At 43.8% G+C, this 15,711-nt stretch overlaps 1 protein-coding gene across 1 annotated transcript in view; it reads left to right on the top strand.

Moving 5' to 3' along the window:
* Nucleotides 1-10,709: 10,709 nt before the first annotated feature.
* Nucleotides 10,710-15,711, top strand: part of METAP2 (methionyl aminopeptidase 2) — a 41,675-nt gene continuing 36,673 nt past the window's right edge. The window contains exon 1 of the mRNA XM_036759688.1: nt 10,710-10,947. Within this exon, the coding sequence (XP_036615583.1) occupies nt 10,791-10,947 (157 nt within the window). The 5' untranslated portion in view covers nt 10,710-10,790. The remainder of the gene's footprint in view (nt 10,948-15,711) is intronic.

Genomic DNA, 15,711 nt, shown 5'->3' with positions numbered 1-15,711 from the left:
GGCAGATGATAGAGGGATAAACGTTTAGATAGATAATGGATGAGCAGGCAGATAATAGGTAGGTATTTAGATAGACAGGTAGATAGATAGATAATGGATAGGCAGATGATAGAGGGATAAGTAGATAGATAGATAGGTAGATAGATAGATAGTGGATGGACAGGCAAATAATAGAGAGATAAGTAGCTAGATAGAGTGAGCATTGATTAAGTGCTTACAATGTGCTAGGGATGGTGGCTAAGTGCTATGGAGATGATCGCTAGCAAACAAGACCATAAGAAACCTACCATCCAATGAGAGAAGATCAAAGATAAAGGGGAGCTAGAAATGGGGCAGGGGAAGCGGGGCAGTCCATGTGATGTAGAAATGATGTCGAAAGAATGACCCAGAAGCCTGGTTCTGATAACCTAAGGCAAAAAAAACTCATCGGTCAGAGAGCCTTGCATCCCAGGGCAGAGCCCAAGGTCATGGTGGTGGGGAGATGAGGAGGATGGCTAGAGTGAGAGCAGGCTGCTTTTTAAATGTATGATTCCTTCATTGCCATGGAAATCTCTCCTCCAGGTTGATGAGCTTCATCTGGATTTAAGAGGATCACTTCTCTAACCAATGTAACTTTCTGCTAGAATTTCTTTTTTTCTCAATGAAATGACCATTTGGTCATAGATTTAGAGCTGGAAGGGGTCTTCGAGGCCATTAAGTCCAATCTCTTCACATTACAGATGATAGGACTGAGGCCTAGTGAGAAGAAAGTAGCTTGCCCACAGTCACATCAATAATAACCATCAGGAATTTGAACCAGATCTTCTAACTGAGAGGAGGCTGTTTGGTTGTTATTTTTGTGATCTCAACACTGAGCATGGGGCCATAGCACACACTTGATAATGTTGGTTGATAGATTTATTTTTGACTTTAGACTAGGTATTTCATTGGCATAGAGAACTCTGGGTATGTGAGGTCCCTCCATGAGGAATGGAGAGGTTAAGTGACTTGCCTTGGGACACGTAGCTCATTTGTGTCAGAGGCAGGACACGAGCCCAGGCTTGGAACTTCCATTTTGGGGATAGGCCAAAGCCGGCCATGCTTCATTCCCCTGCCTCTATACTTCTGATTCTCTGGATCTTTGTTGTGTCTGACTCTCCATGACCCCATTTGGGGTTTTCTTGGCAGAGATAATGGAGAGGTTTGCCATTTCCTTCTCCAGCTCATTTCACAGTTGAGAAAACTGAGGCAAACAGGGTTAAGTGACTTTCCCAGGGTCCTCTGGCGCTGGTGCTCTACCCACTGCACCACCTAGCTGCCTCTTGGTAACGTGAGCTTGTACCAAGTCTCATTATACTACCATCTTTAATATAAGATGTTTTGATATTTTGCTTCTGTGGTAAATTCACTTGCATTGAGCTAATTGTGTCCTCTGGCTGATTATTAATAGATAAACATATTGTTGGGGGGTCATGAGCTATAATATCAAGAACACAGCCCCAAAGTCCCTTAGACCAGGGTAGTTGTCCCCCTCTACCCAAAATATAAAAACAAGATGGGGGGGGGTCACCCAGAGGGATGTCATAATACAATGGCTTGGACTAGATGGCAGGGTCCTCTTCAGCTTAGAATCATTGCTTCTATTATCTTCTAAGTAAGAGGCGAAAGGCCTGGGCTGAGATAGTATCGGATGAAAGAAATGTGAAAATAGAAACAGCAAGCGTCTGCAGCGGATTGGATGTGTGGCATGAGTGTGAGGCAGAAATCGAAGATAATGCTGAGATTATGAACCAGGCACAGTGGAAGACTGGTGGTCCCTTCAACAGAAATGGGAAGTTTAGAAGAAGGGAGAGTTTAGGTGGAAGGATAATGAGTTCCATTCTTAATATGTTGAGTTTAAGATGTCTCTGGGATATCCAGTATGATCCACTTCCAGAGAAAGACTTGATGAATACAACTTTGAATACAACTGAAGCGTATTTTTTTTCACTTTCTTTCTTCCTTTTGTTCTTTTTCTTTTTTGGGGGGCTTCTTATATAAAATGACTAATATGGAAATGTTTTACATGAGTGCACATGTATACTGATATCTGATTGTTTACTATCTCAGGGAGGGAGGAGGGGTAGAAGGGATGGAGAAATAGAATTTGGAACCCAAAACTTTAAAAAAAAAACCCACTAAATGTTAAAAAATTGTTTTAACATATAAGTGGGAGAAAAATAAGTTAAATGCAAAAAAACCAAACAAACCCCCCCAAACCAATTAAGGGTGTGGGCCTGAAGTTCAGGGAAATTCTGCTGCTGGATATGTAAATATGGCTATCATCTATAGAGAGATAATAGTTAAAAGCAATGGAGCTGATGAGATTAACAAGATAGAATGTATGCATGTATAACCTATATGGAATTGCTTGCCTTCTCAATAGCGGTGGGAGGAGGTGGGAAGGGAGGAAGGGAAAGAATTTGGAACTCAAAGTTTTAAAAACAACTGTTAAAATTTGTTTTTACATGTAACTGGTGGAAAATAAAGTGCTAAATGAAAAAAAAAAAGATAAAAAAAAAAAGATAGAGTGCATGAAGAGAAAAGAGAAGGCGGCCCAGGACAGAACTTTGGGGAAAACCTGCAGTTAAAAAAAAAATAACCGATGGGCGATGTGGTATTGTAAATAAAGGAGCTGATCTGAGTCAGAAAAACCTGGATTCAAATGCTTAACGTGACATATAGTTGCTAGGGTACCTCGGGTAAGTTATTTAACATCTCAATACTCCCAGGCAACTTTGGAAGACTATAGTTGCAAAGCAGGAATATATACATATACATATACATATACATATACATATACATATACACATACACATACATATACATACAAGTATATATACATATGCATATACATATACATACACACATACATATGTATATATATAAAACTACATACATATGCACACACACATATATATAAGTAATAATGAAATCATAGCTCTGGTTCCTCTCTGGTTCCATTCCCCCAAAAAAGAAGGAAAAAAGAAAGAAAGGAAAATCTTAGTCAAAAATAACCTGTCAAAAATTACTCAGTGAATTCAAGAGCTAAAGGAAACAGACTACTTATATTAGAATTTTTAAAGTAATTACATTCACTTCCCAGTTTATATTCCCTGCTAAAATGTAAATTCCTTGAGTTTAGAGATTCTTTTTGTATCTGCAGAGACTAGAAGGGGGCCTTGTACACAAACAGCTTTTGATAAATTCTTGTTGATTGATTGATAGAATAGGCCTGCAAATGAAAGGTTTCTTCAGGCTGCAAAGCTCAGCCTGAGACTTTAGCAGATGAGTCCCCTTCTGAACCCTAGCTCAGTTTCTGCCAGAGGAAAGAAGCTATTCCTGACCTCTTTGCCCTGTTTGCATCCTTGGTCTGCTGGCCCAGGTCCCGGCCCAGGTTCAGTTTCCTCATCTTGCAGTATTTCGAATAAGGTCATTTTAGCATCTGACAATTTCTCGAGGCTCAGGACTTGAAGGACAGGCCCAACCTTTAAATTCTTAAATGATTTTCTTCTCCTTAAATTTGTTCTTGTTCAGTATCAGCTTTTCCTGTATCTTACCTACCCACTAATGCAAAACATTTCAAAGCTGCTGCTGCTTATATTCATTTCCAGCTTTTAAAACTGTTAGAGCAGACTGGGGCTGCTAGACAGGAGGAGAATTAGACTCTCCAGAGAGAAGAACCAGGATATGGTTGCATTGGAAGATGTTGTTGTTGTTTAGTTGTTCCAGTCATATCCAACTCTCTGTGACCCCATTAGGCATTTTCTTGGCAGAGATACTGCAGTGCTTTGCCATTTCCTTTTCCAGCTCATTTTGCAGATGAGGAAACTGAGGCAAACAGGTGTAAGTGATTTGCCCAGGGTCACACAGCCAATTGTATGTCTGAGGCTGGAGGATGCCCTAAAAACAGTTATAAAATCAACATTGGTATTCCTAGCAAAGAAATCTCAATAAACTGCCTTAATTACTTCAATCAGCATTTTCTTTGATTTCTCAGATTTCACAGCTGAGAAAACTGAGGCACTCCTCCATGGCCAACACTAACCTATATATGTTAGCTTAGTTCCATGAAGTCAAAGACAATGTTATTGGATTTGTATCTCCAGCACTTGTCACAGAACCTGACACTTAATAAATTAGTACTTAATAAATGTGTTTCCACTCATTTTTTCACATAATCCTCCTCAGACTTACTAACTACTCTTTGCACAGCCTTCAACCACATGTAGGACCCGGTGATATGCTGGGGTGTCAGAACCGATGGCTGGCTTACAGAATTTAAAATCTAGTGAGGAAGAGGGAATACTGACACGGAAAAAGAAATCTTTGATTGGGGACGATATTGACCTCCAAATGAGATACGAAACAGAAATTCAGAGAAGGGAGCAATCTCTGAGGATTGGGGTGGTCCAGATAGGCCCTCACCAAGAAAGATGGAGCTGTCTTGAAGGAAGAATAGCATTTATATAAATGTGGCTCTTCTCACAACAACCTATATGGGAGCTACGTTGTACAATTATACCCATCTGGGGAGCTGAAAGGTTAAATGATTTGTCCCCAGCATGAAGGTAATAAATGTTAGAGTTGGGATTCAAGTGCATTCTACGTCTAGCAATCCATTTAGTAGGCCACACAGCCTCCTTGAAAAAAAAGCTTTCCTTCTGTATACCAGTGGTCTCCAAAGTAAAGGTGTCCTGGGTGACCTAGGCCTGACCCTGATAACTGTGTGATCAGGCCATACGAGGTTAAGAAGATGCTTTATCCCATTTCCCCAGGATAGGCTGATAGCATCCCAATTTAGAGCTAAAAGGAACATTAGAGGCAACTGAGTCCAGAGCCTGGTGGAAGCTAATGACTACTTCTCCCTCTTTTGAAAATATTAAGGAAATATTTAAAATTATCTTAGTCTAAACCAGCAGTGGGGAACCTGTGGCCTCAAGGCCACATGTGGGCTTCTAGGTCCTCAAGTGGGGCCCTTTGACTCCAAACTTCACAGAACAAATCTTCTTAATAAAAGAATTTGTTCTGTAAAACTTGGACTCAGTCAAAAAGCCACACCCAAGGATCTAGAAGGCCACATGTGGCCTCAAGGCTGGAAAGTTCCCCACCCCTGGTAGGATAAGGATCTACCTAACAGAAGGAAGAAGTCACTTTTTTAAAACTTGAGGTAATATGACCACCCACTGAAATGATATAATCAGATTAGGGGAGAACCTTTGGGGGAGGGGATCGTTGAGGGATTGAGTAGTTTTAGGAAAATAATTCTCTAAGGGTTTGCTTGAAAGATTAACTATTTCTGGGCAATGAAGCAAAATGTTAACTTTTGCCTTACCCTGAACTGCATATTTCATCATATTGTGAAATCTTCTTGCTCAAGAATCCTATAAATTTGAACTTCAAAATGATTTGTGGGGAAAGATGTTCAAGGGCATGTGAGAAGCCTCTGTTCTTTTGAAATTTATCTTTCTTAGCTAGAAAAATTCCTGAATTTGAAATAATGATAAATTAATAAAACAACTCAGGGTACAGCATGAATATTTTGTCTTCAACACTCCACATTTTATAAATGAGGAAACAGTCAAGAAAGATTAAGTGATGGCCCCTGTCTTCACACACACACACACACACACACACACACACACACACACACACACACACACTAGTTCCCACTCTCCCCTTTTTCTAAGTCAGGTTCTAAGTCAGGCTCTGTGTTCCCAGCAGGAGTTACCAGTGACTAAGAGCCCCACCTTGCCAATTTTTCATTTTGGGATAGGATAAAATGAGTCACATAGGATGAATAAGAACGGTGGATGGGTTGCCACCTGCATTACAGAAACTTGTTATCTTTCTCTTCAAAGCCCCCCACCCCCCACCCCTTTCTGACCTTCACTATCACTGCCTTAGGAATCATCATCCTATCAGTGATCTGGATTCACAGTCCATCCTCAGTTAACAAATCTTGTGGCTTCTTCTTCTACAACTCTTGAAGATGTCTCCTTTTCTCTACTTACCTGGCTTGGGTAAGCTCAGGTCCTCATCACCTCTCATCAGGACTAATGGAACAATTGTAAGTGTAATACTGTAATGGGTGGCTCAGCTTCAAGTGTCTCCCTACTCAGTCCAGTCTCCACTTAGCTGCCAAAGTAATTCTCCTAGAGTTCAGGTCTGACCCCCACCCCCACCCCCTACACACAATCTCTTCAGTAAACTCCAGTGGTGTCCAATTTATTTTAGGATCAACCGTTATTTCTTCTTTTTCTAATCCTTTTAAAATGTTTATTTCTTATGTGTTTTTTGTTGTAAATAATTATTCGTGCACACAGTACATGCATATAATATATAAAAAAGTAAATAGATTGGGGGTTGTTGTTCAGTTGTGTCTGACTCTTCATGACCCCATTTGGGGATTTCTTGGCAAAGATACTAGAATGCTTTGCCATTTCCTTCTTCAGCTCATTTTATAGAGGAAGAAACTGAGGCAAACAGGGTTGAGTGACTTGCCCAGGTTCACACAGCTAGAAAGTATCTGAGGCTGGATTTGAACTCAGAAGATTAGTCTTCCTGACTCCAGCTGTATCCACTATGACGTCTAGCTGCCCCAGATTGGGGGTACATGCACAAAAATGTTTTATTAATGGGGTGTGCATTCAAAAAAGTTTTGAGAGTCCTTATTTAGATGAGTAGTGTCAAACTCAATTAAAATGGGGGTGCGAAGAGTATCACTAATCCATATATACAGATCCCTACTGGTGGCATATGCTTAGTTTTAAAATGCAATGTTATCCATGTCCTATTTTAGTTTTTTGTATTTTGTTAAATAATTACCAATCATATTTGAATCAAGTAGCATCATACTTGTGTATGCTATGGGAGCCCACTACAGTTTGACATCTCTGGTCTAGATAACTTCATTGGGTTGTATGGGGTGTTCAGGGAGGACAATTTCCTCTGGTGTGAGGGCTTGCTGAGCCCTTTTCAGGGCTGCTCATCCACCTTTAGTGTCTACTTGGCACTCTACTCTCACCTGGGGCTTCAAGAAGTTATTATAGCATGCATGGTGGCCACACCCTGGCAAACCTTCTGGGCAGATGGACTAGACCAACAGGCCTTAAACCCGTTGACAAGTTAGAGGGATGTCTACCACAAACATGTGAAGACATGCTTTCTAGCTTTTTTTTTTAATACAAAAAAAACAAATAAATGTAATGAGCCTTTTGGGCTTTTGAAATTGATCCTTTTGCCGTGCTGCATTAATGGTAGTCGTAAATAAATAGGCTTCTGAGAAGATAATGGCACAACGAAGATAATTTAACAGGGAGGATGAAAGAGAAAAACTTTGCTTGTCCATGGTATTGTCATAGAATGAAGACCCACGCGTTAGAGCTGCAGCTGCTGCTTCTTGTACCTTTGCTCTGTTGTGAAGAGCACCAGGGGACTGAAAGGGACTAGAAGACCCTATCTCATCCTGGCTACAGGGCTAGTATTGTCAATCAATCATTTAGCAAGTGGAAAAGATGCTCCATAAAGTCAATCGATCATCCCACTCGATCTTAGAGCAACTAACGAGATGCGATCCCTGACACCTTTGCCAAGGGGGAATAGAGATAGATTGATTCAATCAATCAGACCTACGAACTAGGAGAGAACAAAGTCTAGACATCTCCATTAAATCAATCGATCAACCAACAGGTGCAATGAAAAAAGTCTGTAGACATTGGTTGAGAGAGTGAGGCTTATAGAAAACTAGCAAGTTGGCTGGCATCAGGGATTTATCTGAGTGTCTGGCAGTGGAGAGGAATGAGCCAAGCCAGCTGAGCCCCTGAGAAGGAATTGCTTGGGGAGGGAATGAGAGGAGAGCAGGGGAGGATTTGGGCTTTTTCATCAGCATGCTAACAACATTTTTGCAACAGCCACAACTAAGGACAGTGTCTGCTTGGGGAGCCAAGGATAGACCTTTCGGAAATGCAGCTTTGAGATTGCAAGGAATTCAGCAGAGAAGTTACATTGTCACCAAGAAACTTCATGAATAGTCCATGAAGGAGAGAAAAAGACTTCCTGCAGTGAGGAAGTATATATGTTACCACCAACATATCCTCCCTAAGTTTGAGCCCAGGACTGACAATAGAATCGTTACGGAGGCAGGTTGGTGATGGAGTGGATAGGACCTTGCTCGCAGAGTCAGGAAGAACGGGGTTCAAATTTGGCTTCAGACACTTCCTAGCTGTGTGACGCAGGGCAAGTCACTTTACCTACCCACCTCAGTTTCTTCAACTGTCAAATGGACATCATAATAGCACCTGCCTCTGATGGTTTTTGTGAGGCTCCAACCAGATAATATTTGTAAAGCCTCATGCCGACCTTTAAACAAACTATTAGTAAGGCAACGGTGTCAAATGGTGCAGAGTGAGAAAGATGGAGAACTGACAAGTGGCCACCCACCATGACTGTTCCTAGGATGATGTGTTAGGGTAGGTATACCAAGACCAAGGAAGGAGCTCTTTCCAGGCAGGGGCTGGTTTTTTTTTTTTTCATTTTTATCTTTGTATACCAACCCTAACACAATTTGTTGCAGGTGTAGTACGGCGATTAAAAAATTTGTTCAATTGAATTACATGCATACTCCTTACAAATTTAAGAAAGTAAGGCAACATGATGAAAAAACCTATTGGCCTCCACGGAGCCGATGAACTCTCAGGGCAGATTGAAGCTTAGTGTTTGTTTTTCACTTTATTTCCTTGCCTCCCCCCCCCACCCCGCTTTTTTTTGCAGTATGGCTAATATGGAGATATGTTTTGCGTGATTTCATATGTATAATGGGTATCATATTGCTTGCCTTTTCAAAAGGTGGAGGGGGATGGTCCAGGGAAGGAAAGAATCTGGAATTCAAAAACAATTTTAAATGAATGTTAAAAACAAATTTAAGAAAAGTGTGGCAAAAAATGGAAGCAAACATTGCCCAAAGTAGGCACTTAAAAATGCTTGAATTGAATCTCTAGGTGTTCACATTAAGACAGCGCAGTAGTTATATGTATTTGTAATAATAGTTTCCTCCCCAAAACTCTGGTGGATAGTGAAAGCATTATTGATAGTATTTTAGGAAGGAGAGAAATAAACATTTATCAATGCCTCTACTATATTCCAGGCACTGTGCCAGTCTCTTTACACCCTCACAACAACCCTGGGAGGTATGTGCTATTTTTGTCCCCATTTAACAGCTGAGGAAACTGAGGCAGAAAGATGTGAAGTGGCACATTGAGGGTCACGACAACCTAGGCTGGTCACTTAACCTCCGGGCAATTTTTTAAGACTCTTAAGTTTGCAGAGAAGGCAGCAATCAGCATTGGGAGAGGGAGCTTCCTCATCTGGGAGTTCTTCGTGATTTCACTCCAGGCAGCACCCCCGACTCTTGGGACTTCCTCTACGGCACCGGGAAATCTCTTCTCCGCGGACGTTCCCTCCAGCCCTTGAAGTACCCTGCCCCTAAATGCGCCTTTTCCTCCCCGGGATCCTCCATTTGGGGCAATGTTTTAATTCCCCTCCAGGATGCAGTGGACTCAGTGTGGGGCGTAGGTACTCTGCTATTGGCTGCGTTTGGCGCGGTACCTGACACATAGTAACATTTAATAAATACTTTTTGGTTTGACTTAACTATTCTAAGGGTTACTTTTTTTTTTTTTTGTAACTAGCCAGTTGCAGATTCTGAATGAATGGAGTATCAAATCAAACAAGGCAGGTTTTGCCTGCAGGGGTCACGGAGATTTTTTTTTTTTTTTTTTTTTGATATAACAGAAAAGCCGTCACGCCTGATTTATGGCCATCATATCGCAGAACTGAATTTAGTGTTAGTGTCCGCGTGACACGCTGCACGGAGTCACGTCGTTTTGGCGCAGTCGATTTATCCAATCAAGAGAAATGCAACTGGAGATACTTATCTTAAAAACTTTGTCTGCACAGGACGCAAACTTTTTTTTAAATTTTAAAGTAAAATTTATTTTCTCATAAAATCTATTTCCTTTACCTCCTCCCCATCTTCCCCCTTGCAAAGCCAACTCTCGGAATGCCCACGTTTTTCAGGGCGCATCGCATAACCTAATTAAATTTTTAAAAAAGGAACACCAATGTATTTCTCTCTCCCACCCTTCATCGTAAGCTAAAAACGAAATTCCAAATCCTCCCAACAAGATATCCATAGTCAGGCAAAACCAATTCCGGCACGTAGACTTGTTCTGCCTAATTAATTTTAAAAAATGAACACGAATCTGTATTCTCCCCTAGAGCCCCAGCGTTTCGTCACTAAACACGCGGCTGCCTAGGCGCACTTTCGCGCGTGAAGGGGAAGGCGGTTTGCCCTTGGGGAGCTTGCGTGCATGTGCACGTGGGTGGCTGGCCCTTCCTTCTCCCGGGCGCACGTGGGACGTGCGGAAGCGAACCAGAAGCAAACTTTTCTTTTCCTGCCTGGGACGAAAAGGACACCCCCGCGGGCAGCAGTCCCGGGGCGCGGCCTGGGCGAGTGACGTCACGCGCCCCAGGCCCTGCCCCTGCCTCGGCGGCTCCCCCTCCCCCTCCCGCCACGAGGCCGGCAGGTTCCGGCCGACTCCGCCCCTCCGGCGGGGGCGGGCGGGCCGCGGCCGGGTCCTCCAACCGTCCCGGCATGCCCCTCGCTCGATCGCACCAGTGAGAGCGACTCGGCGGGGTGCCAGGGGCGGACGCGGGCGGCTGCGCGGGTAGCGGGCCTCTCTAGCTCGCCCTCTCGTTCTCTTTTTAGCAACATGGCGGGCGTGGAGGCAGCCCAGGCGGCGGCCTCGGAGAGGCACCTGAACGGTGAACTGGAGCCCGACGACAAGGACGACGGCGCGGCCGCCACGGCCGAGGAGACGGCCAAGAAGAAGCGCCGCAAGAAGAAGAAGGGCAAGGCCGGGGCCGCAGGTAAAGGGTCGGGCCGGGGGCGGGAGGACTCTCGGACCCCGGAGTCGCGGCAGGCCGGGCCGCCGCCGCTTCAGCCCCGTGGAAGGGGAAGCGGTGGCGCCCCGGCCCGGGAGGCCCCGGCCTCTGAGCCCCCGGGCTGGGGCGCCCCTGCCCCTCGGGGCCAGGGGTCGGGGCCCGCCGCGTCCCCTTGTCCTTGGCCGCTTCTTACCATTCTCCCCGGACTCAGGCCCAGGACTCTTTGGGCCCCTCAGCCTCGGGTGAGCCGGGGACCTCAGGTCCTGAGACTGGATCCCCCCTCCAGGGCTGCCGCTGCCGAGTTTCCCGCGGCTCCCTTGCCCAGCTTCTCGTCCCGGTGCCTGGGCCGGGGAGAAAGCCGGCCTGGGGGGAAAGACTCGGAGGCGCCGGCCGGGCCGAGGCGCGAAAAGTTTGCCGGACAAGCCTTGCCGTTCTCGCCGCCCTCAGGGCAGGGGCCGCGGGCTCTGTTGTGCCAGACGCTCCGTGACCGCTTCGGGCTTCTCCGAGCAGAGACACCGCAGGGCCAAGCAGGGGCTTCTGCGGTGTGTCCGAGGCTGTCTTTGGATTCCCGGACCGGCGGGCCGTGCCAGCAGCTGCCCCCGGAATATGCATAGTAGATGCTCATTGACTGACTTGGTGCTGTGGGAAGGTAAATGGGACTCGGCTCAAAGTGTGCAGGACGATCTCAGTGTCGTGTTCTCAATCGTCAGTCACCAGGCAGTTATTAGACCGTAACTCAGTACTGGGCCCCCGGGCAAAGAGACAGTGAAAGTTTACAGAAACTGAGGGGCTTTTTTCCTTAATCTTTTTATCAGTCAGCAGGCATTTGTCAAAACTACTGCGATGCTGTGAGAAGAGCAGCAAACATAAAGGAGAAATAACCGAAAGTTGATAGGAATAAATGATATCATATTTTCTTCCTTAATCTTTATGAAGGATATTAATAAAATAACAAGTATTTTATTAATGGGCTCATTATGAGCCACACACTGTGCTAGAAGCTGGAAAGGTAGAGTCAGGACTAAAAGTTTACAGAAATCATACCAAGTTATTATTTCTTCATCTTTATCAAACAAGCATTTTTTCGGTACTTACTGTATGTAACTCAAGTCCCACCTTCTACAGGAAGCCTTTTCAGGGTCTGACTGTCATCCTCCCCTCCCCCCAAGCTTTCCTCTCTCTCCAGTTACCTCCCATTGGGTCTTGTCTGTATTTATCTTGTCTATACCTGGTTACTTACTTGCTCTCTCTCCTAATAGAATGTGAGCTTCTTGAGGGCAGGAATTGTTTTTGCTTTCTTCTATATCCCCAGAGCTTTTGGATTTTGTTTGGGGGCTCTAGCGCTTCATAAATGCTTGTTGCCTGTTGGACTGCCAGGTTTTGTGTTAGGTGGTGACATCACTTCTCTGAGGGATGCCACAGTCTTTTGAGGATAAGGCAGAAATGGGGATGTATTTGGAAAGGTTATCTAGCACAGCCCTAGACCTGTCAGGGATCCAAGCCTTTTCCACATCCATCAGGCTTTCCTTTGGATTTTTTGAACATGATCTAAAAACAGGCTGGGAGTTGTGGAGTGATAGATGATGCATGTAAAATGCTTCACCTACTTGATAGTCCTACTCCCTCATTTTACAGGTGTGGGGAACCTTGGGCCTTGAGGACACATGTGGCCCTCTAGGTCCTCAAGTGAGGCCCTTTGATGACTGAATCCAAACTTCATGGAACAAATCCTCTTAATAAAAGGATTTGTTCTGTAAAACTTGGATTAAGTCAAAAGGCTACATCCAAGGACTTAACAAGGCCACATGTGGCCTCAAGGCTGCAGGTTCCCCACCCCTGAGCCTGGACAGTCTGTGATTTGTTCAAGGTCACACCATGAGGCAGCCACTGAAACCATAAAGAAGATGGCACAGTCTAGAAACTTGCCACCATTGCATTGTGGCCTTAATCTAATTGGACACTAGGCAGTGTGCTCTGCCATGATCTCTGCCATTTACTTTCTGACTGTGGGCTGCTCACTTCGTCTCTTCGGGCCTGGGTGTGCTCATCTGTGAAATGGATAGAATAGCACCAGCCTCACAGGGGGTTTTGTGGAAACCACTTGAGGTTGTGTGTTAAAGCACTAAGGTAAATTGTTGGCACTTATTGTTTCAGTAACTTGTAAAAGTCATTTCAGTAGTAAGCAAGGTAGGATTAAGAGGTTGGTTGCCTGGTTGCTGTCTCAGGCAGAATTGAACTGTTGTCCCTCTAAAACCTGATTCTTTGCCTGGCTTCCCCTTTTCTCTCAAAGTCTAACTGTTCTTCTATTTCCCTGAAAACTTTGGATTGATCTTAAACTCCTCCACTTACCTCCACTATCCATCCAGTCAGTTATCAAGTCTTCTTGTTTGGCAATGTCTCCTCTGGTCTCTTTCCATTCCCATTGTGAGTACTCTAGTTTAAACCGTTAAAGTTTTCTCTCATCTTCCATTCATCTACACACTACCCCTGTATCTCTTCTGAAGTCTTTCTGGACCCTCTCCATTGCCTGTGATAGGACTGAGGATTGTTTGGTCTCTTCTATTTAAGGTCACCTATCCAAAGAAAAGCAAAGAGAAATATAAAGTGTTTAATCTGATTTTAAATTAAGAATGGAGCATGAACCTTTTCTCTGTAAGTACAGCAAATACTCATTTCTTGTCAGTTCCACCTGTGTTATATAAATTCAGTTGAATGAGAAAAGGAAAAGGGAGATGGTGAGAGAAACAGATGTGGAAGGGAGAAAAACATGGAATCTAAGTTCCTTAAGGGCAGGGATTGTTTCATTTTTGTCTCGATCCCCTGGACAGTGCCTGCCACGGAAGTATTGGCACTCCATGCTTGTTGATTGATTGGCTGGTTTGTTGTGAAAAAGAAAAGAAAGAATATTCAAGTGCTCTCTAGGTGAGACAGCATTCTAGCTGGTAGAAAGGCAGATATAGCGGAGCCATTTTGTACTGGGCCCTTCGTCTTGGGTGGCTTTAGGATTTTTGAAATTCAGGCTAGCTAATTGACCAGTGACTGACTCCAGCTCTTTTTGCCTCTTTAGTAGCCACCTGGCCCAACTCAAAGGGGAATTATCAACCAAGCCTGTGATGGAAATCTGGGCTTTCTTGGTTTAAAGGTGAAATCCATAAACTTTAGCCTGAAACTTAAGTCCTCTGCGATATGACTCCAATAGGATTTTCCTGGCTTATCTCCTGGTCAAGAATATATCTTCCTTGTTCACTCCTTCCTTCCTTTGAACAATTATAATGTACATCACACATCTTTTTATGTATTTTGCCTTGTCTCCAGATCGATTTACAGTCTGAAGAAACCTCATTTCATGCTTCTTTGTATTAGTTTCTTCAACTGTCAAATGAGGAAATTGGATTAGTGCTCTCTAAGGTTCCTTCCTGCTCTAAATTTGGGATCAAAAACAGGCACTTGCTGAATGTTACAATTTCCTGGAACACCATAGTTCTTTCTCTTGCCCTTTGACATTTTCATGCATATTAGCTGTTGTGTCTCCCAGGTAAGCACTTTGAGGGCAGAGAATTTTTTTTAAACTTGGTTTTGCAGTGTCTTGCACATAGTAGGCCTTTAGTGAATTTCCAATGAATGACTGATGATGGACTGTTCTCTCCCGTGTGGTTTAGTGGGAAGTTCATTGGATTTGAAGTTCTGGCTCTGTTCCTTCTTAGTTGGGAGACTTAATTTCTTCCTCTCATAATCCATCTCACAAAATTTTGAGGTGAGCCTTCCTAGGCATATTTATGAAAGATACTGTATTTGATAATTTCTCCTGAAATCCTTTTTCATTTCTTGCCATATCCACGTCAGTAATGACTTGTCTCCCCTCCCCTTTGCATTGATATAATGAACTCTAACTTTCTCTTATAGTTATTTGGTTCTTTCTCTAAATTGCTATGCATTTTCTACTCAAGGCATGGAGAAGACCCTGGCAAATCCTGTCCTGTTTGGATCATGGCCTGGTATTGGATTGAATGTTCTCAGGAAGGGTTTAGTTAGGGGAGGCTCAGAGGCACCCCACTGGGCTGGCCAGGGGGAGGACTTTTTTCCTTTGCTTTTTTTTTTCTTTTTTTTTTTGAGTCTAAAATGCTAAGGTCCAGTGGGTTTGTGATCTGGGTCAATGGGGAGAATATGAAATCACAGATCCTTGAAGTATAAAATCCAGCTGTTTGTTCTCTAGCTTTTCTTTCACACAGTTTCTTGAGTTGAAAGGGAACTTAGACTGTCAGTCCAATCAGTCCCAGAACAGTATTCTTCTTGAATTGAATCATGGCATCAACAAGCATTTCTAAAACATGCTTTGTACCAGCTACTGTGCTTGATTCTGGGGATACAAAAACAAAATATGAAATAATCCCTGCTGTCAAGGAATTTATAAAGACATGTAGAAATTTGTGTTTTTATGTATAAGTGTGTGCAAAATAAGTACAAAATAGGAAGGTTAATTGAGGAAGGGGCAGGGATTAGAAAAGGCCTTGGCAGAAGGTAGGAAATGACACACTACTATTGGAATAGTGTTAACTTGGAATGATATCTTACAGGGGAGTGTGCCTCAGAAATAGTGCTCAGGCTAGGTCTTGAAGTGGGGGCATTCAATGGGGTGGTCATGAGGGAAAGTCCATGCCAGGGAACAGAGAGAAGGCTGATTTGGCTGGATTGTAGAGTGCTGGAAGGGGAGTGATGAATGTATAACAAGGCTGGAAAGTTGGGTTGGGG

This window comes from Trichosurus vulpecula, chromosome 5, assembly GCF_011100635.1.
Source record: "Trichosurus vulpecula isolate mTriVul1 chromosome 5, mTriVul1.pri, whole genome shotgun sequence".
NCBI classification, from domain to species: domain Eukaryota; kingdom Metazoa; phylum Chordata; class Mammalia; order Diprotodontia; family Phalangeridae; genus Trichosurus; species Trichosurus vulpecula.
This window is presented reverse-complemented; position numbering and strand designations above follow the sequence as displayed.